This window comes from Ptychodera flava, chromosome 1 (assembly GCF_041260155.1).
Source record: "Ptychodera flava strain L36383 chromosome 1, AS_Pfla_20210202, whole genome shotgun sequence".
NCBI lineage: Eukaryota > Metazoa > Hemichordata > Enteropneusta > Ptychoderidae > Ptychodera > Ptychodera flava.
In genome coordinates, this window is record NC_091928.1 from 31,129,165 (window position 1) to 31,155,133 (window position 25,969).

At 35.7% G+C, this 25,969-nt stretch overlaps 1 protein-coding gene across 1 annotated transcript; it reads right to left on the reverse strand.

The window, feature by feature from the left end:
- Positions 1-547: 547 nt before the first annotated feature.
- LOC139135154 (histamine N-methyltransferase-like) lies at positions 548-20,946 on the reverse strand. Its single transcript, XM_070702413.1, has 10 exons — positions 20,720-20,946; positions 17,995-18,079; positions 17,384-17,507; positions 16,936-17,181; positions 16,322-16,398; positions 15,583-15,666; positions 14,957-15,043; positions 5,724-5,932; positions 3,686-4,027; positions 548-1,637 (listed from the first exon to the last, which is right to left on the reverse strand). Exons 1-10 carry the CDS (start codon positions 20,805-20,807, stop codon positions 1,294-1,296), a joined length of 1,686 nt encoding a protein of 561 aa, XP_070558514.1. The 5' UTR covers positions 20,808-20,946; the 3' UTR covers positions 548-1,293.
- Positions 20,947-25,969: the final 5,023 nt, after the last annotated feature.

A 25,969-nucleotide genomic window follows, 5' to 3' on the forward strand; every position in this document is an offset into this window, starting at 1 on the left:
TAACTTTATGCTGGCGTTTTTCTGTTTCATAGCTCCTGTTTGCACACATTGATCTAACATGGCAAACTCACCTGCAAACACTCCGCGCCCTCGTTCAGCCAACTTTGCAACGTCTCGGGGATATTTATTGCCTTTGTATCATTTTTGAAATGTATAGATCGCCACGCAATCATCAGAAGTTGTGTCAGTAATGCTGAGCGGAGGACGGGATGGCGGAGCCTACCGGGAAGACAGACAAGCAACATTTTTCTATTTTGAAAGAAGGCGAGAGAGAGAGTGAAATTATCGCCGTTTTCCCGTTACCGTAAGTTATGGAAGTGATGAAATAAATAGCATGTATTACAACCCCTTCTCCTACATAATTATATTCTTATGGAAAATTAAAAGCGTGTATCCGTCTGATCGTCATATCTCATCTTCACGTCCCTTTCACAACAAATTTATCACGAGTTTTAGTCAAGTGCATGTTTTGGTGGTTTGCGAGAGTAATTTCATCTCTCGACTTTTGATGATCTCAATGAAAGAAAGTTTGTTTTCACGCATCAAATGATTTTGGGTGAGACGTTTATTTTGAATATTCATGTCTGATCTCATGCTAAAAGCCAAAGTATGGTCGAGGACAAAACAAGCATTTAGTAGCTTTACAAGCCTTCTATTTATTTTAGAACTTGCAGTGAATTAGATACAATAAGATGACTTGACTAAGCCCAGCTCTACTATGTTAAATTAAGACAAAGAGTTGGTATACCATAGAGATATCACTGTTCAAAAGGCAAGTAAATTCGATTCGTACGTCTAAGGTCATACCACGGGAATTTCAGATTATAGTTAAATGTAAGAATTCAATAATAGTTTGATATTTGACAAACATTATCCCAAGCTTAATGATCAAGCCTACAATTCGTGTAAAAAGGTAACTTAATTTTTCTACTTTTTTTCTGATACACACCTATGATAGTCATCGTAGTATTATTTGTTCAGGCAGTTCATTTGTTTATTATATATAAACATAGCCCTTCCAACTGTATTTTTCATAATGGAATCAGATACAGTGACTAATATTTTTATGGCATGTATATGCTATATTTTGGTAATTTTGTAAAAATTTGATAACAATAGTGATGCGTTTAAGACCTTGTGCTGCCCGAGTCATGCGTTACACTCTTAGTATCATAGTAGCCTGGACTTTATCTTCCAGTGTTATTGTTTGTTCGGTTCTCTTTGGAGGGGTGTCGAATTGGTATATTTAGTGCAGATGGATTCTACTATGTGTGTTGTGTCTCAATTGCGACACTAAACAGGTTTCACAACAACTATGTCAACCTCATCGCAGGTCATATAACGTCTTCCCTTCTCTTCGCGAGAATTTTCCGTTACAAAATCTAGGACTTTCGTCAATAAGGCCTTGGGAGCGTTCACGCGGAAGTCTCTCCGTTCCACAAGAAAATTAAGAACCACGTTGCCCTCCGTTGACTTCTCTTCAAATACGCCAGTTATATTATTGAGGGCCCTGCGCATATACATTTGATAAGACAGTCCCTTTGTTTTCATGTACGAAGTAACATCGTTGGAAATTACAAGGTTTGTTGGATTTCCTTCCCACTCCCTGTATTTAATAAACAGCTTACCGCAATCACCTGTAGTAAAAAGTGATAAAAAATTCAAGGTAAATACGCGAATGGAGTTAATGTCATATATATATAATATATATATATATATATATATATATATATATATATATATATATATATATATATATATATATATATATATATATATATATAGATATATATATATAGATAGATAGATAGATAGATAGATAGATAGATAGATAGATAGATAGATAGATAGATAGATAGATAGATAGATAGATAGATAGATACATAGATAACCGGGAGGGCACATTGTATACATTATATATATATATATATATATATATATATATATATATATATATATATATATATATATATATACACAAACAAACACACACAGGTATAGGCTAACAGCACATAATGATCGAACTATATCTGGCACTAAAAATCTAAGGACAAACCATTCAATATTTCGTTGACAATCCTATCAGATTTAAGCAGTCACTTCAATTTGTCTAAGGAATTCAATATTTGCTTTACTGAGTAACCAAGAAGCTATTTATGCCGAATTTAGATAAGTTCGTCTCTTTAACAGCGAAGCATAACTTATAAGTTCGGTTCAGCCAACCTCAATGTGATAAAAATCGTGTAGCGATCCTGTCTGTTTTGCTCTACATTAGAAAACACAATCAATACCGATAACAATATCCTTAATGTCAAGGAAAATATGTAAATGTCCAGAACAACATGCCTAATGCCCCTTCACCTGAGTTTACACTGGGCTAAATGCTTGATATACAACAATATATTACACATATACTGATTCCGTACATGTGTCAAATACGTTGTGTATACACTTATATATGCTTATTAAATGCGTAAGTCAAGTGTTCACTTTGTGTGCAAAGATACGTATTATGTATACTCTTGATCTGCATAGATATACAATACGCATATCAATTGCAACGTATTGAAATGTACCATATACAAAGATATACGTTCCATATACAATCAATATTGTGTTTCATACACGTCAATACACGTAAATATACAGCACGTATATCAGGCATTTTGTCTAATTAATCTAGAATGCTATTCAGGTCATTCTCCTCCATTACCTGGAATTCAGTCAATTGTGTTTACTACATGTGAAGATATTTAAGAAAAGTAATTAGCATATCGATAGATGTTCCATATTGTTCTTATATTCTCTAGATCGATTCATTCAGTATAAATAGGGGCGGCACGGTTGTTCAGGGAGACTTTTTCCGGATCATGGTATAACGGTGATTACTTCAAGATATCCACACACACGCTGTATTCATTCTTTGAACTTTGCACGGACCAACCTCAAGCCTAAACGACTTCTCACTAATCAGTCTGTCTGACGTAACTCTAGAGCGTTGTGCCGTCCCGGCTGAGATAAGTAGCCTATAAACTTTACAGTTCGCACTTTACCCCTTGACTCAGTGATCAGTTTTATTTTATTTCAATAAATTTTATTTTAAAGAAAATCGCTGACTTGAGCATTTTTGATACGTTACACTAGAACAGCATATTACATGTCTAGGACAGCACAGTTAATGCCTAAGACAGTATACTAAATACCTAGGATAATATGTTTAATGCCTAGGACAACATAAGTAAAGCCAAGGACAATAATATAATGCTGGTGCATGATGCCAAATGCCTGGGAGAACATTGCAAATACCTTAAAAGATATATTAAATGCAAATCACAACATGGTAATACTCATGACAATATTTTGTTAGGCCAATTATCTACCACGGCTAAAGCAAGTCGACTCTGTCTATTACAAAGTGCATACATATTCTCGTTAAATACCTTTGTGTGGTGCTCTAGCATTTTAATAGAAGGGATCAAAGTTTTACTCTATTACCAATGCAATCTAATTTTTGCTTCTGTTATCATTGCAATCAAGGTAAAATACATCTTGGACTTTGGATAAAATGTTAAGCGACCGTGTGCTCTGAAAAACTTCATTCAGGAAATGTATAATATATGAGTTTTATTTATTTCAGTGAATTCACAGCTTTTTTGCGACTTGACTATTTGAAAGTGGTACTCACTGTCTCCGCTAGCGATTGTGTTTATCATCACTCCCCCCGGCAACACGAGGTCGTAAAATTGGTCGACTGCCCATGACCAGTCTTCAAAGTAATACACACCGTGTACGCACATCAGGAAATGGAATTTAGTTTCGTAGTCATTCTCTTGTCTTTTAGCCATGTATCCCTCGAAAGTGTCCTCAAACCACTGGAATGTGACATTAGGATGTTCCGTGGCAATGTCTCTCGCACTGCCTCTGAACTTGTCAAGCTGGATTTTGGCGGGCTCGACAACGTCGACCTTTAGCTTTGAATTAGGGAACAGTTTTACCAATATCTCGATGACATTTTGTTCTGAATTACCTATAAGAGGACGCGATAGAGAAATGAAAGAGTTTAAAATTTGACCTTGATCATTGGACGTGTACATATATCGCTTAATCTCTCTAGACTCACGCGAGCCCGAGTTGTCTCTCTCTTTAAAACATATCAAAATGACTCAATCAGTTATCAATTAGAATCAATTAGACCCAATAAATTGTTTAGAAATTACGGACGGCATCGAGACCACGTGAGCCCGAGTCTCTTTAAAACATATCAAAACGATTATAATCCTAAAAATATACCTGGCAATGTTGAAAATGCTCAAAAATCGAAGAGTTGAAATAACTAATTTAAATGGTTAACGTCAAACACTGTGCATAGCAATCACTGAAGGCTGGGATATATATAGCAAAAATGGGTTTAAATCAGCAAGAAACAACAGCCGCTTATCTATTTTTGGATTTCGCTGATTGTTTGCTTTGTTATTTGGCATATAAAAAGGAAACTGAAAAAAAATGTTTTATGGACATATTTACTTTATCCAGCTGGTATTTCTACTGCTAAGGCTTATTAAAGCTTCAACTTTCATGATTACTCGGCTAAACCTAAATCCGCAATACTTACCATGAATTGATTTAGCGTCAATGATGTGTATTTCTAGAATATTTAAAAATGTGAAAGCTCCTTGAAATTCACTTTGCTTACGTGAACGCGAATAATATTCAATACAAACCCTTTCCTTTGATGCATTATGTTGCAATTTACTCACTACGACGTTCATTGTTGCACGACCAACATCGTCATCGAGCAAGAAATACCACCAGTACATAAATGTTCAAAACAGCACATTATGGGTATTTCATGTTTTAGCACTGAACATTTGTTTCGTTTCGGAACAAAGCATGGGAGTACAGTTCTACTTTTCAGGCATATGAACGAGAAACAGTCTGAAATCTCTGAATACTGAATTAAACACTGGCCAACACGTACTTTACCCAATTCATAATTCCCATTTGTAATTTGAACATAGGATCCATTTTTTCAATTTTAATCGATTGATCATGTGTATCAATCATAAATAAGTAAAAATTGCCCATATTTCGACCGCCATGGTTTGATTTTAGGCTTAAATAATGGTTGACCCCATAATGTCACTGATTCAAAGATACTGACCAAAGTACACGAGAGTTTCAATATTGACTTGACGTTTTCAACGCAATTGTATTTAGCTATTTTGAGTGCCTGTCAACAGAATCTGCTACAGATTTGTGAATACATGGAATTCAAGTCCTGATTCCCAGTGAATATTCTTCAATGTATTACTTTTAATTGCATTTGACAACGATGAAAGTCCACAGAACGCTAGAGATTGGTTTCTGGTACAATGTGTACATGTCTTTACATCGGTAGCCTTTTCTTCACCGAATCAGTTTATTAGAACAGCGATCGTTGTATATAGTGCGTTAAAGTTTTGCAAAATATATCAAAGGAGAGGTTTATTATGAATACTGTTAGCGTTATTTTCATTTCTTGTAAAGTTTGTCTTATTACCCTGGCACTGTCACATGCCAAACTATTTTTAATATAATACTATAAAGGCAGTAAATGTGGCATGAAATGAAGTATGCTATTTGTACTTAACCACCAATTACTATATATAGAGTCATGTTATGATCTTCAATTGAACTACGAGTCCTCATTTCTCTTTATGAATATCCAAATTATACTCATCTACCTTGTCCTGTTGCTACTGTCAGCATCCTGATATCATCCTTATCTTTAACCACTGCCCTCTCAGACAAACCCTTGATGATGCTCTCCCATTCTGCCTTCCATTGTTCATCAAACACAGTGGTCAATCTCTGTTTGTAAAGTTCGAATGTCTTGAAATAGTATTCCACGTCGCTGTATATGTTTTTCAGGGAAGACGCCATTCTCAGAGTGCTAGTTAAAAACAAATTCCAAAGGCACAGAATATAACCGTAGAAGTTTTTGCAGTTTCCAAAATAAACGTAAATCTATGTAACCTCCAGTAGGAAAAGGTAGGACATAGTCTCAGTGCGGGAAAAGACACATTTACTTAACTCTTCATCATAATCATTTGTTCATTGTGGATATTTCTACCTGAATGTTTATTGCCTTGTCAAAGTGAGAAATCACGTACATTACGCGTCATAAATAATTTACAAACGATAATATTACTGCTTTTAAGCGATATGTTACTTAAACTTGTCATATTTACATCAACCAGTTGCACACTATAGTTAATAAATAACAAGTATATAGCAGTTTTCGATTGATAATCGCACCATTTATAGCTGTCAATTGTATAGCTGTCATTTGCTTCAACAGCGTATCTATACGCGTCAGAGCTAGACCTTCGAGATTAGCTGTGAACGATTTGAGTTATCCCCTATTTGAAATCACTTTCCCACTATTAATTCAAACTTTATGCTCATCATCTAGCTTGATCACTGAAAGTTGCAATTTCACATTGAAAGTCACACCTTGTATGCGATGTTACTTATGATTGATGTTACTTATAAAAGTCAGCAAAACCTCTAATTCTATGTCTGAATATATTATAAACGGCATCATTTAACAAATATATTGTCTCTTAATTTGCAACTGTACTTGGGATTTTTTGGAAGTATATGATGGTGATATAAATTTTTGCATGACTAAATTGCGATTACCTGACCTTTTTAAGTCCAACTTTTCCAAACGTAGCTGGAAAAGCAAATACCATTGAAAACAAAATGACAAACACAAAGAAGTCCTGACAGAGTACAGAGGAAGCACTTAAGCTTTGAAGGACTGTACACGTCATTTCAGCTGCGAGTTGACTTCAAAAACGTAGCGGCTCAAATCGGCCACTTATTAAAGGTATACAGGACAAGCAGCTTGTTGTGAAATAAGTCTGTGTAGCATCAACACCGTGTATGAATTAACACAACTACCGAGAGGTATTTCATGTGATTCAGCTGAAAATAGAGTGCATTTGTATAGCCTTCTAATTTCACAGACTTTAATCCTTCTAGGAACATACAAACTAAGTTTCAAAGCAATTGGAGAAACGGTTTCAGAGAAGATTATTGTTTGACCAAAGGGGAACCTGACCCGAAAATACAAATATTCAGCTTAGATTTATCATGCACTCAGAAATCCCAACTTTGCTCTTTTTATTCACTCTTTAAGTTGCATTTTGATTTTTCTACCATGCAATGTGAAGAGAAATGACGCAAGATGCTACAGTAACCCAGAGTTCTTTCGATAGCAATATCCCGCGGTACATAGCAAGTTTCATCAACTTTGTTGATGTCAATTCAGATATATATCCCAAATTAAAAAATTTAATTAAATATGCAAATTAGCATTAATCTTTCATGTCAACCCTTAATACCTTTCATAGCTGATATACCTTGGTGTGATCAATATTTGTTGCAGATCCCATCAAATTGTGTGCAGTCGTCCTTAATGTATATCCGTTCTTTTCTCAAATCATAAATTATGCAAATTAGCAGAAAGTAAGCAAGCCACACCCACCAAATACAAAACGTTCTTACCATTTGAAAACTGAATTATTTGTGTACCAGATTTGATTCTGATTTGATGAGCCACAGACGGTCAGAAAGACACAGAGACATCGCTGCGACATTAGCTCAACGCTGTAAACACGTGAAAACACTTAGAAATCAACCATGGTCGAAAGAGAGGCTAGCATAAACATGTAATTCATCAAACAAATTTCAGAACAAACTTACAAGAGTAAATGAAGTGAAGTAAAAACAACAAACAAAACAAAAAATAAATCGCCAAACGGAGTCAAAGTGCGATACAAACATCGATATACCTGGTGCTTCTTTTCTTGAATAAGAGGAACACTGAATTCACAGAAAATATCAAAAACGTAAACACAAACAGGTGAAAGAATACACCTTGCGACTGATGAGAAACCACATTCAAAATGTAAGCACAAATGACCACCCTATTAACATTTTACACACTTTAGGTCGAAATCAGCTTTCCAACACTAACAAACACAAATATTACACATTAAATATTTCCTACACAAACACTATTGCAACAAACAAAATATTAGATCGTTAGTTCGGGAGCCGCTTTAACATTTTTATTCTCTTTGTGAGTGTGTGGTGCTTAATGATCAATTACACTCGTGGCCGCTTAACAGTTGATAAAAGCCAACTTGTACAGTCAGAAATTCTGTTTCTACAAAGGCAAATCCAGCTCTATCTGGGGGTATAAATGAGAGTGTACGATTGGCTACCTGTGTTCAAGATTGAGATACAATATAACATTACTATGCATTGGTCCATGTGCAAGTCTTGTTAAGACAACTTATTTGTAATATCTATACCACTAATCAAAGGGAAAAACATATGTTATTGTATCTTACAGACTATCGTCTATAGACCAAATATGAATCTAATATCACTGTGTCCTGTTAGTTTAATGAAAGTCAGTGCAGTTGATTTCAATTTCCCAAGACACACTGTCTGCATTACACACACACGTTTGCGTGATTCAATAGCAGTGCAGTGATCTCATAAAAGTGTGTTGCCTCAGTATACTACTTTTCACGTACAGCCTTTAATGAAAGGAATTGGTATCATTTGTCTTAATTTTTAACACAGGGTGCCAATCATTGGCTCTTATTTACAACCCTTGGCATGGTCTGTTTTGTCTGTATACAAGCAGAATTTCTCACTGTATCAAGTAGGTTCAATCAACAGTAAAGTGGCCATGGGTGTACTTATTTGTAGCTGTGGAAACGCAGCTGTCGGTGGTGGGGTAGGCTGTGTCTGTGCGAGTCATCGAAAGGTCAACCCGGCTGTCCGATTCATCGAAGGCAACTCGCTGTCCGTTCACGTGCTTAAGCGAGACCCAGCTGCAGTTTCACACAAATTTACTTTATCGATCAAGTACACTGATATATCACAATGTGGACTTCAAGGGCGCCTTCTCTATGCATGACGTGGTTCTCTACTGTGGCGATGACCCTTAACCCGAGCGCGATCAATAAACGGCAATGCAACGCTGCGATATCAAAGCTACTGTCAAGGTACATCAGGCAAAATGCTTGGTCATGATATACATCAATATACACATAGATAGGTTTAGAAGGCCATTCAGCCGGTACTCTTTGTCTTCTAATTATCTGTACCCAAAATATACCGACGTTTCGACAACACACAAGTTGCCTTCTTAACGGTAAAAACTGACAAATAAAAGTGAGCACATACAAAAGTAAAAATCGGGTTGGTAAAAGGTAAACTAGGGATTGAATAGAAATCAAATGAAAATTACAATGCTAATGAAAACTGGAACTACAGCAAGCCAATAAACCTATACTACAGTAGTATAAAACGAAATTATGATATATAAGCATTGAAAAGCGCTATTACTAAAAATTAAAAGATCAGTTAACTGTTTGAAACAAGAAATATGGTGAAAACAAAGGTACAATGGAATGAAACTGACCTGGGTACGGAGAGTAGAATTATACAGGCTGAAGTGGAGGGTTGGAATGAAGAAGTTCAAGGTGGAGGGACTCCTTAGACGAAAAGAAATAGTCAATACTAAGGGGTCCCCTAAGGGTTGGAAAAAGGGAAGAGTTGAAAACGTGGGGAAGTTGGTTTCTCTTCTCTTTGGTTAATGCCCTTGGGTGTGAGTGAGTCAATTTCTGCAATGTATTTTTGTTCACGTAGTCTTCTTTTGTGGGTATTCGTGTGTTCGTCTCTGTTTTTTAACGAAACCTAACCGATAATCTTAAACTCATTTCATAACTGTTAATTAGGTGTAATGTCCAAGTTCGATGAAACTTGAAAATAAATAAAGGTATTGTGAGTCTTCAATCAAATGTGGTTCTGTGTTCTCTCAATCTCTGACAATAACATGACTCTCAGAAATCAATTATGGCTTCCAATATCTTGAAACACATTATGTATTCATGTTGAGACTATAAATTTCATCAGCTTAACCGTCTTTTTCCTCACGGGAAACTGCCTTTTAAACTTGAAAGGCACTATAAGAAGAATGGTGTAATACCAAGACAACATGGTTTGAAAGGGAGAAAACCAGTCAATACATACACCTTTCAGGTAAAGATTGAGTACAATACTTTCTTGGATCCAGTCACTTATTTTTCACCAGTAAATATTTTCTGTTATAAGTTTCTATGGTTGTAAATTGCTTAGACTTCTTCAAGACAAATTTGAACATGGGGGACTTTCAGTTGACTTAACAATTCAAACCTGGATTTAAATACCACTGGAAATGTTGAAAGTTGAGTGGGTAGGGTGAGAAAATAACTTTTGTCAGTAGTTCGGTTTTTTTAAATATTCACTCATTCTACAATTTGATATATTGAAAAATGTTAAAACTGTCTTCTTATAAGTCATCTACTTTATATCTAAAATTACTGTTATAGGTAACGTCAAATTCCATTTTTTTACATAGCCATAACAAATAAGGCAATGCTGTGTATGAATTCTGTTTTACTTGCTGTTGTTTCATTTCAGAAATATGAAATAGACTTTTAAAAGAAAAGATATTGAGACTGTATAGCTGTAACAGTCATATTTTGAAGGGTATCGCAAAATCACTGTATAGCCGACTAGCATGCATTTTGTTAAATCTGTCTTCTTACAAGTCATCTGATGAGCTTATCTTTTAGCTTAACCTGGTTCGTTTCATATCCTTAGAAAGGTAATTAACTAGTTCTTAAAATGATCCATTGTAATATGCAATATCTTGTATGGTTGACATGGAATATGGCCAAACCTTACCCCTTTCCCCCAAGTTTATATCGAACATTACTGTTATAGCTACCATAAAATTCTGCCAATTCAACCTAGATACAACAAAAAGGCAATGCTGTGTGTAAAAATCAGTTTTATTTGATACAGGGACATGTCAGAAATATTAAATAGAATTTAGAACAGAAAAAATATCAGGATTCTATAGCTGTAACAGTCATATTTTGAAGGGTACCGCAAAGTCCCAGCATTGCTGACTCGCATGCATTTTTGTTAAATCTGTCTTCTTATAGGTCATCTACTGAGCTTGTTTTTGTATATAACCTGGCTTGTTAGGTATCATTAGAAAGGTAATTAACTAATCTTTAAAATGACATATTATTATACGCAATATCTTATTTTCATGAAGTAGTACCAAAGCTTACCCCATACCCCAAATTGTACACAGCAAATTACAGCGAATCTCAGACTCTACAAATTCTTTACAATTTATTAACTGTTTATACAAAAGAAAATGCTTGTATAAAATATGTATTTTTGTTACAGAAGTATGTCATAAATATGAAATAAACTTTTAACAGGAATATGATATCATTTAGTAGCCATCTGTGATTATATTTGGAAGGATACCAAGGTATCATGGCAAATTTGATGCAACACATACATTTTCCATGTCTGGGTTACCCTCCAAAAATGATCCGAATGGCTACTAAATCATATTGTCTTCCGTTAAAAGTTTATTTTATATTTGTGACATACGTTTTAACAAACAAATCAGATGTCATACAAGCATTGCCGTTTACATTAGGTGGTAGAATTTAAGATAAGCCGTAATTTGCGATTTTAACTTTTGGGGTATTGACTAAAGTTTGACCCTATTTCATGAAAACTATAGAGGACATTGCATATTACAATATGTCACATTTAAGAGGAATAAATTGCCCTAGGGTTTGTATAAGTTAGGCTAAGTAGATTGCTGACAAGAAGACTGATTTAACAAAAATGCTCGTTGTTCGCAAAATCGTGACTTTACAGTACCCTTCAAAACATGACTGTAACAGCTATTGCATCCCAATAGTTTTTATGTTAAAAGTATATAGCATATTTGTACTAAGCAGATGATGACTTACAAAAAGACAGATTTGACGAACATGCATGTTGATCGTGATTTTGCGATACCCTTCAAAGCATGTCCGTAACAGCTATTGCATCTCTATATTTTTTCTGTTCAAATTCCACTTCGTACTCTAGGGATCCCAAGGCTTCTGAAAAATAGAGGTTTTTATCCTGTTGGATGGGGGTGCACGTAGGCCCCCTCTAGCCTACTGCCTATGTGGTCGATTTGATTAAAAATTTCTGAGATTTAGTTCCCTTTTCGTTTCCCCAATGTACTGTTTTGTACACTTTTGGCAAGTGATAATGTAATGAGGTTGCGGGCGTTGCCTGAGATTTTACTTATGATTTTATGGGTTTTGCCCGTAATTGTATTTGTTTCTGTAATAAATTAGCGAATAATGGTTGCAGTTGCCGCAGCGTTTAGATTCACCTGCTGTGGGTTGATGTGATTGTTGTTTGACATGTGCTCTCACGAGAATTTTTTTTCGATTTTGAGGTTGTTTGAAGGCTGTTATCGGTATGGAATCACTTTGCTTATTTCTGAATCATCATTTTATTAATATTGTACAATGAAGATCCAAAGACGAATCATCATATATTCCACTACAAGGTCAAATAACAAAATAATAACAAAGTTTTTCATCGACAGATATATAATGATGATGAATATTTTCATATCTTTCATACCTACCATAGCAACGTATTAGTGTAGACAGTCTACGATACTTAACTGCCATAATAAATAACACAGATATTCATTTTCCTGTTATGCAATCTAATATAATAATATAATGCTACTTAGAGACGTTTCAACATACGTGTATTTGGATGTAAAGATTAACATCCTTGCCCCATTATAGGATCTAAAATGATGAACAAACTCAACTGAACTTTGACTTCTGATAACGGCAAAGCATAAACAGCACCAAGGCTTCATGCGAGAGCTTAATACTTTCATGTTTACATAGAAGAAACAAAGAGAACGTAAATATTTTGCATGAATGATGTTTTTATAGTTCTGAATTATTGTAGACATTAACCCATGTTATCAACAATGTTAACTTTGCAGGATAGGTGTGTACACCATAAGCTTGGTAAATATTTTACATTGGGTAAATTGACAAAGTGATATATGACACGAATGATATATATAGACACGAAGGCATTCATCAGCCTCTGTGCGAGTAGTAAGTGATATTAAGTAAATTGCGTATACCGTAGTAGGCTATATAAGTCATATATGCTCATATTCTTTCGACAAAGCCATGCGTCAATCAAATAAAAATCCCTGTATAGCCAGGTAAGAATCTGTAGCTAGAAATTAAAAGGGTTGCACTTTCGCCCAATCTTTCCGTGAAAGACCTTTAGAGTATTCCCTTTAAAGTCAAAATTGCAAATAATCGATGTCCGTGAAAATTTTGGTACAAGAGAGAAAACATTAACCTATATTTCTAGACACTTGAAATTCAGAATGGCCGCCATTTCTTTGTTAACTATTTGTTGGGGAAATTAAACTTTTGGTTGCCACAAAAATAAATAATTAATAAATGATCAAAGAAAATACTCGGGCAAATTGCCAACTTAATCAACTTTTGATAAACAAAAGTATATTTCCGCCAACCTAATCTTGTTCTGTCGTTTTTGAGTAGCCATTTTACAAATTTTAAAGTGGTTTTACCGACGGATTGTGTAATATCTTTTTCTATTCCTGCCCCTTTGCTCATATTATAAAGCTGACATTCCTACGCTGTGTTCCTGGCAGAAAACATGAGGAAAAAGTGATAATGGTTTTGAAGAACCACCGCCAGTGGTCTGTAATAATTAACGGGAAGACAAAAAGCACATGTAGATGGTAAAGCATACGGCCAGTGATTATTTTTTATTGTTTAACATGTCTCAATATACCGTCCAATGTTTGTGAGTTTCCTCAAAAGCGAAGTATTGAGCATACACCTTAAAGTTAAAATCACAGTTATATACTGACAATGATACAGTAATATTGTGTCATATCATTGAATGTGAAGGAAAATAATTACTTTTGGATGATACATGCGAGAAGTTATTATAATTTATGTGAATGCTGTCCAAGGTCAAGAAAACTTATGTGTATATGTTGTCCGGGCTTTCAAAGGAAGAGACAAAAAGGTGATTGCAGGAGGCCGGGGACAAGCCGCTAGTAACAGACTTTAATTGCATACGAATTGACGGTCTAACTATTCTTTCTCCTTATCATACCAAACGAATTTTAAAGCGGTGTGGCAATTATGAATCAAATGTCTTATATCAACGATTTAAGCACACTAGACAAGATGTTTTTGTTAGAAGAGCCAACAAGATCTGAACACTTGTCTGAGCATGCAAAGAGAAATCAAGACAGGAAGATAGAGAGTCGTCAGTGTTGATCTACATCCGGCACATTGGTAGAATTGTGATGTATCTCTCGTCTCTTTACCTTCCTCACAAATCTCTTCGATTTCTCTGCAATGATATAAAAACAGTCTTCTTCGTTTGCTTGAAAAACGATCTTTTTATTTATGCCTCAATTAAACAAGGCTCTCTGTACAAAATGTCAGTTATCCATCTATTGTTGTTCGAATCAAACTTTTACGAACAAAATATCATCTTTCATTTTCCAACCGTAAGGTGTTGACCTTTGATAAGTAAATGGGTGTTAGAGTAGTATGCGACTGGAAAATTTTGAAACGAATCTTTAAACTCGTGTTTTCCTGAAAGACAGAGGGTATCAGGAAGCTTGGTGCAGAACATTAGATTTGAGAAGGCCTGAACGACAAAGTCGCCAATACTGAAAGTTTACGTTTCCTTAAACCTGGTCGAATTAACTTTCAGATGACAAAAGATGAGAGCTTGCAACTAAAATCATTTGAATAGAAATTAAAATGCTTAGTTCTATATTCTCATTTTCTAGACTCAACATTTTACATTGAACGCGTTATACAAACTGTCAAGGCTCGGAACCAAAGGTCAAATAATGAGCTTATGCTTTAACCTTCACAATAACCCACATTTTTGACGAGTCAGACTCCTTTCCGGTTCTATGTGATCAATTACTTACTCAGGGTCATCGATGCAAGAATGGTCAAATCCAATGTCTTTGATCTTCTCAATTAAATCCAAGACAGTGCCTTTTGAGCATGTTTCGCTGAAAATGCAGAGCAAGTCATCAGCGATAATATGATGCTACAATATGTTAGGAGTAAATGACTTGTCTTAGGACTGCAAATTTTAATCTTCGATTTTCATCGTCCTTTCATCCCTTCATGGTTGTGTAAAGTTATAAAGCACCGCAAAATGTGAACTCGGACATTATTAAGCGCTCTGCATGCTACTCAGAGATACAGTTATTGAAATCCCTGAAGTATTTTATATTCATTTGAACTCTTTTTTTTTAATATTAAAAGTATATTTTATGTCATACCAAAATCAGTGAAGAACCATACTGTCTCGTTGACGCAATATGACATGAAGAGATCTAGAGAGATTAAACTGTGTGGGGGAAATAGGTGCTGTACTTTAACGGTATAAGAACACTTAAAAAAAGTGATCTTCTTTGTTCTTATCACTTAGATCAATGTACGGAGGAAAGCGAACGAACGAAAGGACAAATGAACACTTTCCAGATATTCCAGATGCCGTGATGATATATGACGTTAACTGAAAACATATACCAGTATTACTTACCTGTCGGTTTTGTCAAGAAGAAGAATTCTGACAACGGTTACAATTTCATGTTGAAGGTTGGGCAGTTCGCAGCACGCTAAGAAGCTGTGGGTAAGTTGTTAAAAAGTTCATAACGTAAACTAAACTGAGAGAGAGGCATGCATGCATGCATTCGTGACTTATATTTCGGGAGAGAGAGAGAGAGAGAGAGAGAGAAGAGAGAGAGAGAGAGAGAGACCGATATACATTTCGATGAGCTTGATTTTTACCTGTTCATATCATTGTATATTCACTTATATGAGTATGTATAAGAAGATAATGAAACACATTCTGAATATTATAGTTTACGAATATCGTAATGTTAGCTTGGTTAAAACATAACTAACATTACATTTTGCATTATGACCAAAAAGAAATTCAATTATCAAGCGTATTCTATAAACTTTTGGTTGCCCTTCATGACTTAGAACCGACTCACAGGCACTCTATACTACATTGCTTTTGGCCGTCTGTTAAGTCAAGGTAAACTAGTGAGCATTTCAGTCTAATACCTTAACTTATTGTGCCGACAGTGACTATAAAAAGGTGAAAGAAATTTAAGATTAAGATAGCAATATGTTGTGACCAAAGAAGACATTAGAATTTTCGTAAACATTTCAGATAATGCGGCAATTGAAGGCTAAATACATATACATCGTTAATCAGAACATTTTCGAAAATAAGCGAAAACAAGCCAAACGAAGCTGATATCTCATCTTACCTATCTTCATGATAAGCGCCATTTTCTCTCTTTCCACTAAGCATTATCGACACTGTGCCTGAAGACAAACTGGCAAGCTGAAAGAATTCGGAACAGGTCATTATAAGGTAGCAATTCCTGCAATCCAGCAAATATCTATTTATTGTTTAGCACAGTCTCAACGGCACAAAAGTATGTACTTGAGAAGGAAGGTATGTTGATATTTAGGCAGGTAGGTAGGTAGGCAGCAGGTGGGTAAGTAGGTATGCATGAAGGCATGTATGCATGCATACAGCCAGGCAGACATACAGACACGCAGGTATGTAGATAGGTACAATGGTCTGTCTGTCTGTCTGTCTGTCTGTCTGTCTGTCTGTCTGTCTGTCTGTCTGTCTGTCTGTATGTATGTATGTATGTATGTATGTATGTATGTTATGTATATGTTTGTATCTCTGTTTACCTACCTACTACCTAATTACCTACCTACCTGCCTATCGATCTATCTATCTATCTATCTATCTATCTATCTATCTATCTATCTATCTATCTATCTATCTATCTATCTATCTATCTATCTATCTATGAATGCATGCATGCATGAATGAATAAATGAATGAATCAATGGAATAGCTTACATTACTGGAAGCTTGATTCCAAAATGATCCCATTGACGATGTTTCTCTGTTTGACTCGCAGTTTTCACATGACTCATAGTTAATGCAGTTATATGCAACGACTTCATCTTCGCTTTCTTGTCCACACCAAATAAGGTCATCTGGCATACATCCGGTGAGTGTGTCTCCAAGCGTAACAAAAGCACAATTCTTCGAGTAATCCATCGCTCTGTCTTTAACAATGTCATACCCAGACCAAAAGAGCGTCTGTTAAGAAGGCAGAACAATTGCTTTATATATATATATATATATATATATATATATATATATATATATATATATATATATAATTTCTTCATTTAAATCATAGTCTTCTTAATTGATTAAAGGGAGTCATTCAACGGTATGGTTTTTCTGAGCAAACAAGGTAATACTCTTTCATTGTTTCTGATCTGTGTCCTATCCTTACCGCATCTTTTGGAATATCTTGGTGTGTTTTTTCTATATAATCAGAATAGCCGTCTTTCTTAAGATCACACTGGTCTTTGCATGCAAATGCATCTTGGAATGTTGACCAAATGGTTTCGCAGTCCCTGCCAGAAGGAACATTCGCAAAGACAAAAAATTGTGATAGACATGACTTGCCTTTGATTCTTGATATAATGTGTGGTGTTCATGCAGTCTTTCGAACTCACAACACTACTTTTAAAGGCACAGTATTGATCCAACCCTACGTGGTGAAAAAGGGTCCACTTATCAAAAGATATCTTTAGGTCATAGATGTAACTGTTAATAATGTTTTGATATGATATGTACACATATACGCTTCGATCATGGATTCGGCCGTCGCAGCTGTGTTCAATTCATATAGCAACATGAATTCAGTGGTTTTGAAGCATAATGGTGTAAGTGGAAACATAGCCTCATAGTAGGACTAGGTTATCGTTTGCATGACCTATGGGCCTGCATATTTTCTAAGCCAGAATTGGTCACTTTTTTCAAGACCTGACCGTGTAGACGTAAAAGAAACAACAACGAGAGCATGCTATTGATTAAGGACACATATATGAAACCGCACACCATTGTGTTCCCGTTTCGTCCCCAAATTTCACACATCGCTCCATCATGATATTATCGATATCTTCCGTCGTACCGCCGCCATTTGCTGAGAGAGAGAGAGAGAGAGAGAGAGAGAGAGAGAGAGAGAGAAGAGAGAGAGAGAGAGAGAGAGAGAGAGAGAGAGAGAGAGAGAGGAAACAGCGGAGACAAGGGGTTACGTGAACGTCGAATTGTTCATTCCTTGTCATCCGATAGGGGAACAGTAGAACGCAAAGGGCAAAGTACAATTAGACCATGAGGTGCAATTGATGAAAAACAAGTCATCAAATAGTCACAGGGATTGATTAATACAAAAACACGTCAAAAAACTTGCAAGATTACTTACAAACTTATGTTTAACGGATACACTATCAGACCCTACCACAAATTATTTAAACACAAAACTCCTAAACATAGTTTAATAGCCGCTGTGCGGTACCACGTTCCTTCATTTTACTACACGACGGCAACCGAGGACGCTCATGAAATTATTTTTAATGGTTTACTCAAAACTGTTGCACGATAATTCTTATTGCTGTCACTTTTTTTTAATATTAAATTGCATTTCCAACGTGACTTAAATTTATCAAATGTTAATTAAATCTTTTTTTTTTAATAGCATGGTGATTTTGCCCTACTTTAGATATCCTTTATATTTTCTTTTGCGTTTTAAAGATAGAACCATTTTAATTTCTTAAAATGAGATTCATTGTAATTTCGAGATAAATTTAATTTCAATTTCTATTTTATTAATTTTTTATCGAAATTGAGATACATTTTGCTTTATTTTCTGGTTTGAATTGTGTAAGATTTTGCAATTGCAAATGAAATCCATTGATTTAAATTTTGATTTTGATTTTTAGCTGATTTGTAAGGAGAAAGTCATTCTCGTTTTAAATTATGTTCTTATTTCCATATTAATACTTAGTTTAAAAATTGTCTTAAAATGAAATACAAAATAAAAATCAGAACAAAAAACAAAAATAAAAATTAGTATTCATTATTTAAAAAAAATGTATTTACCTTTACAAACGGAAATCAAAACGGAAAGAAAACCTGAAGTCAAAATCGCCATTGAAATTAAACTTTTTATAAAATGACAAATAAAGCTTTAATGAAGATGCAATTTAATACTAAAATGCATATGAAAACCTGAAACATTTGTTATATTAAATAAATTATCTAATAAATCAACATGGCTTGATGAGCCTCCTCGGTTGTCGTCCTACACATTTTGACCTTGAGGGCGCTTTAAGTAGTCCATTGTTTTTATTTGGTTTGTAAAGTTCTCACTGCAATGGTCCTGGAGCAATAGGAAGTACGTGGAAACAGATATATGATAACGAGTTTGCAGGGTATCTAAAGTGTTTTTTTTTTTAATTTCGTGCTGGCGCGATAAGGAATCAACATCGCTTTTCGTGGGTATAAACATGAGCGGACTCAAACTATTAATCCTCCATGTTTGCAAATCACAAATAGTGTTGCTAAAATATGTCCAATTTAACCTAGTTTGAACACAGTAACAGTAGTAAAACTTTAAATCTCTTAACAGTATGCCGCTCTAACCATCACACTCAAGTTAATGACCCGTAAATCAACACTGTCGTCGTCATTTTCTCGTTACATATAAACTTAGGTGAGTACTCGAGCTGTTGACATGCTGGTAGAGTGTAATGAAAATATCAGTAAAGTATCCGAGTACGTGATGAGGCAAGGATTTTGTTATGTATTATCTAATCTGATAACAAAAACAATCACGTTAGTAATTACATTTGAAATGCCTCAATCATGCTGCTCTAACCGTCGCAAATAGATTACTGACACGTAAATCAACATTATCGATATCCATTTTCCCTCGACCTGTAATCGCACTTATGAACTTTAGCAAGCTATTGACATGCTGGTTGAGTATTATAAAAGTTGTGTAATGTTTTTGAGCTCGTTACATGGAATGAAGTTAATTTATTATATAAGCTTATAACAAAACCATCCTAGGTAAAAATTTAGGTAACATTGGAAACCTGTTTGCATGCAAAAATATCGTTAAATGTTTCAACTATACAGGTCTCTCTGTTGTAAAGAGATTACTGACCCGTGATTCAACATTATCGGCATCAAGTTTCTCGCGACCTGTAATCGCAATTACAAACTTACGCGAGTAACATTGACATGCTGGTACAGCGTTATAAAATTCCGTACATTAAAAGTATTTGAGTATGTTATAAAGCATGAATTTAGTTATATATTATCTAATTTGATAACAAAACCAATTAGTTTAATGAGTAAACTTTGAATATCTCAACTATGCCGCTGTAACCGTCATAAACAGATTACTGACCCGTACATAAAATCAAATCAATAAAGCAACATGTAATTTTCGCAGAAGTATATCTTTGAGTCATCTTCTATAATCAAAATGTCCGGGTAACGACACATCCCCCATCCGGAATATGGTATGGGATCGGTACGGTCATTAGTTTGATTTTTAAACACAAACCTTCAGCAAACAGCCGTTGATATTCTTTTATAAAAACATATGAGGTTTAAATTCACGCTCACAGCAGTGAAGGTAAAATCAAGGACATACGGACTACCTGGAAGAATGAGGTTGATTGACATCTATGAAGACAGGCACTGTATACGAATGTCATCGTATGCGAATCAGCACGAACAAGAAGAATATTGTTATCAGCAAATTAAGACTCACCTGCAAAGTGACTGTATGATGAAGTACGAGGTATTGACACGGCAACTATGGCCATAATAGTGAGATACACTAATTTTACCGCGTTCATTTTGGTGGCAAGCTTATGAAAGCTCTTTGACGATGTGCATGAGTGTGGATGGACTGATTTCCAGCTATCTATAGGAGTGACGGGTTAAAGAGTGTTGTGGTCGATTTGATTATTAACCATAGCATGTAATTGTTCTAGCGATTACATCTGTATAGGTGTTGTAGCACAAAGGTGAAATAAACACAAAATATAAATAATACATCAATATTGATATATGAATAATTTCCGCCTCGTTCCTAAAGAGGCACTCCCATTTTGTAACATTTTTAAAACACATTTTTTAATGCCAACGGTCGATATTTGACTTGGCGACCGCGCGCGGATCGCGAGATATCGATAAAAACATGTCATTTCCCGAGCGTATTTTTCACATCCCGAAGTTTTACGATCGTTCTAATTTTGACTCGAAATCCCCCGAAGGTTTGTTGTTGTGCTGATTGACGATATTCTAGGGAGTCTACAATAAGTTCGAACGACGCAATTAATTTACTTCCCACTGCAAAGACTTTATATACAGCATTATGCCTTTACCTCAGGTAAGCTTTTTAAAACTTCTCCGTAGTTTTTGTCGTTTTCATTATTCTAAATCAGTTGTATTATATTTTTAACCAATACTTCATAAACATCAGTTTTTACGTGTCAAATATTAGCCGCCTCCGATGACTACATTTTGTCGTCTGCCACACAGTACGCCGCGCGCGTGGTGTGCGCGCGTGGCATGCGTCTATGCATATCACGCGGCGGCCGCTATGTATCAACCGCACGTAACTGTGCTAGTCACCTTTGCCAATTCTGGTGGAATCAGCAAAAATTGTTTTTCGTTTATACGCCAAGTCAGTAAGACTCAGCTTTCTCCCACAGGCCATGACCGATCACCGACGCCAGTGGTACTGTGGCGTACAGCAGCGTCAGCGTAGACTCGTACTCCATAGCTTAGTTGACAATGGCCCCAGTGCCGAACGTTCGATGTTCGGAAGCTGAATTTAGGTGGGCCACCGGAATTCAAACTTTTACTTTTTTGAAGACATGTTTTTATCGATATCTCGCGATCCGCGCGCAGTCGCCTCGTCCAGTATCGACCGTTGGCATTTAAAATGTGCTTTAAAAATGTTACCAAGTGTGAGTGCCACTTTAATGTCCCTTTTTAAAAATTGCATAAGTCGCGATTTCTGTTTGTCAGTTTGCGACATTTATGATGAACGCATACAAGTCAATTTTGGCAACACTTGCTGACCTGATGGAATTCCAACTTGCAACGGCGGGCGGATGTTCCTTCATTTACAGTTTTTAAAAATTCGTTAAGAAATGGGATTTCTCAAGTATTTTCTTTTTCACTATCGTTAGCTTATGCCGACGCTATTTGACCTCGTCGTTAACCCTCTCTATCATTGACTTTATTTTTGGTTGTTGAGTGAGAAATAAACAAATGCAATAATGAAACATTATTTCCTTTTGACACCCTACAAAACACTGTTGTTTAAAATGTGTGACTATTGACCTGCTACAAATTTACGAAGTTAACCATTGATACTTCGAAAGCCCTGATAGTAACAAAATAATCTTATCACAAAAGTACGGTGATAGAGGAAACATGTTCACATACGGTAACCTGCTTGGGGGAAGGAGGTGATTAAACACAGTGCATTGACGTCAGCATATAATTAACGTTTGCGTGTCGTTATCCCAAAAGGCATGTAAAACATGCTTGTTGTTATATATCGTATATTTTGACAGTACCTCCAGATAGATACTATTTTCAAACTCATGAACTGAGTAGTTGTCATTTTGCACTCCCAGGCTAGGTCAGCCTAGTCAATTTCAAATTCCAGAGACTGGTTATATGTACCTGTTAGAATACACTGTGCCAAACATACAAAACTTTGCGACTGCAATGCCAAGTTGCATTTTTGTTCGATTTTGCATTTGATTATAAGTAGTAAGTACGGGAATCGGGGTTAGTTGGCGGATAGTGTCACATATAGAATACAGCAAGGATACAAAATAAGGCAAGAAAAATATATTAATTGTTCGGAAATTATGGACATTGAATTATCATATTATTAATATGCAAGGTGTAATCTGAACATGAAATATGAGTTATCATTTCCATGCAAACAAAGGAGCACGATATGGCAAAGCCGACTTTTAATATTTTAACCATAGATGTTCAACACTAAGTATGAAATTTAGCAAACCAATGCTACAGATGACTATAATCATGATCAAATGCGGATTAGTGATGTGCAAACTACCTTTATAACGGTAAAATATTGGATCCACCGCTTTCATATTACAACGCGACGACACCTGAACAATTTCACAGAGAATGTGAGTAAAATTACCCATGGAAGCAACGAGGTCAAGAACTGGACAATAAACTATGTTGATTACAAGTACTAGTGTTCTTGGAACAGTTCCACGTTTGATAAGAAGTATGGTTCGATATCAAAACAATATTTATCATGTTCTGACAAAGGTTACTCGGCAGGTGGTATAGATATGTCTCGCAACCGCCGTAGAGTACATCTGATTACAGTAAGTTTACACCTTTGTACACACTACATTTCACGCAAACGATTCAACCCTGGTTGCACTTCAAACGTTTTCACAAACTTGCGACAAAGGCACTGGAAATATTTTGTATTGGCTGGTCATTAAAAGCCAGACAAAAGAAACCAATAGGAATAAGATGGTGTGCCTTATGAGCAATTGTGCAGCATTACGAGAGAAAATTACCTTGGAACTTTTCGGCGTACTTATTTTGCCTCCAAATTGGTTACTTTGCGACAAGTCAACCAAGCGGAGGGGAAGATCACGAAATTCGGATCAGAGCACAGCGTAATCAATACGCTATTGCTCATGCATATATTGATTGAATTGGTCGAAATCGACTGCTAGACCCGTATTTGAGGTGGTTAATAGCTACTGTGTCATTACAGTATATTATAATTCAGGCCGGAAAATTAAAAAAAGGAATACAGCTTAGACCTCGAGCTTGTTCCAGCCTTGCTGTGTCGTGAATATAGCACGGCTTTGCTGCCTCATATCTTGGCAATTTAGATCGCTGTGTTTGGACCAGATGACTACGAATATTATGGGCAACCATGGAAAAGTTAAGAAAGCGTTGTTAGAAATCGCATCATCATCACAGCGAAAAAAAATAACATTAACTTCACTTACACTGATTTTTCAAAATATTTACTGTGGTGAACAAAACAGTATTTGCAAATTGACTGGAATTTTAAGTTTTTAAACTTTTAACAATGTACCTGTAACGTGATGATTGTCAATTCTTCAGGTTCGACGCTTGTGAAGCTGTCTGAAGCCTTCTTAAATTTGACATTCCCTAGTAAGCAAAAAAACAACGCAAATTAGGGAAAAACAATCTCAGATCAACCGCACAAAATGCAGTATCTTTTCTCTTACAAGAAAAACCAAACATAACGATGTTCAACAAGTTTGACCAAAATCCGGTAAAGAAAGTGGTACTTAAACTCTTCCCGTTATTTTTACCATAACGTTATATTTATTTATTTATTTATTTTATTTATTTATTTCTTTACTTACTTACTTACCTACTTACTTACTTAATCTTACTTACTTACTTACTTACTTACTTACTTACTTACCTACTAACTTACTTACCTAATTTCTTACCTACTTACTTATTCATTATTTTTTTCGAAGTCCGACACAGACATGTTACACGGGTCGTCGCAGGTTTATATGAGGGTAAAATGGTCTGTCACCAGCTGTATGGCGTACTCTTAAAACAAAATCGATGCGATGCAGAATACAAGTGACATTCAAGATTTGGATTAATTTGGTCAAATAATCTAACTATCGAGGAGTAAATATTTTGAAAAGAGACATAAACTTAAGCTAGTCCCGTTTTTTACGACGTTTATCAAAGTTCATTGCGTTAGACGTCTCATACGGGCCAGTATCACGTATTGCAGCATTAATTGGCAAAGGATAATTATACAATATATGATAGTAGTACTGAACAGAGACAATAAAATTCAAAAGATGCCATGACCCATCGCCTTCATAAACGTTTTCTCGCCCTGCATCTACGAGAAACTGAATTCTCGCAATCAACCGGCAAGAAATTAGTTAGTGTAATGGTTGTGAGAAATGAATTTGTCACAGATGCAGAGCGAGAAAACACAGTTCTCTCTGAGTTTTGGGTACGAATGTAATACCTTGTGCATCCGTACATCTTTGCTAGATCTGTATTGAGGTCTCTTGTACTTTGTAACCTAATTATATGAGAGCTGCATTTGTTTTCCTATCGATAGACATATTTTACAGACAACAAAGGCACATTTTGAACAATTTTGCGATATACTACAACGACACTTGACCCCAAAAAGACGTGATATAGGCCTATATTAATTCTGATTCATAACGTTATTAATACCGTCATCGATATTGGGCTATTCATCCATACCGTAATGATACACGTACAATTCATTTTGAAACAACAACACTAAATGTATTGACGATGTATTATTACATTTATGTTGGATTTCATGTTCACATGCTCTGTTACTGATTTGTTTGTACTATCCGCACTTCCATAGCTACAAACAGCTCGTCAAAGATTATGGTTGAACCTTAAAATGTATTATAACATGCCACATGCGCATTCCGTGTCGCGATTCGCCATAATACGTCACGAGACGAGAAAATATATACGTCTAGTCCCCACCAAATCGACAAAAGTGACGTCAGAGGGTATTTTTTTGAAAAGCTATTTCCCTAGGAAAATAGTTCTGACCAAATTTGGAAAAGTGTCCGGTCACGTGACCGTAGTGTCGTCTGCAGCTTTGCAACAATGGTGGGTGACTAGAACCTGGTGTGCGTCCCGATAAGTGACGGCACATTCTCTAAAACAGATTTCCAACATTTTCCAACATTCCAACAGCTTAAGAACTTGAATAGCTCATAGACGGAAAAGATTAAGGTGATCTAAGGATGTCGCTAGGTATGCTTAGAATATTTTTTGAAGAAAGTGGTACTACGTACGACTGAAAGCGCCTTGGAAACATCGCCCAGTAAACTTGTCACAATGGATTGTTGCGGTGAAAAATATCAAAACACATTAAAAACTATATAACAATACAACATGAGCATGTGGTGTGTTATAAAACACCTAT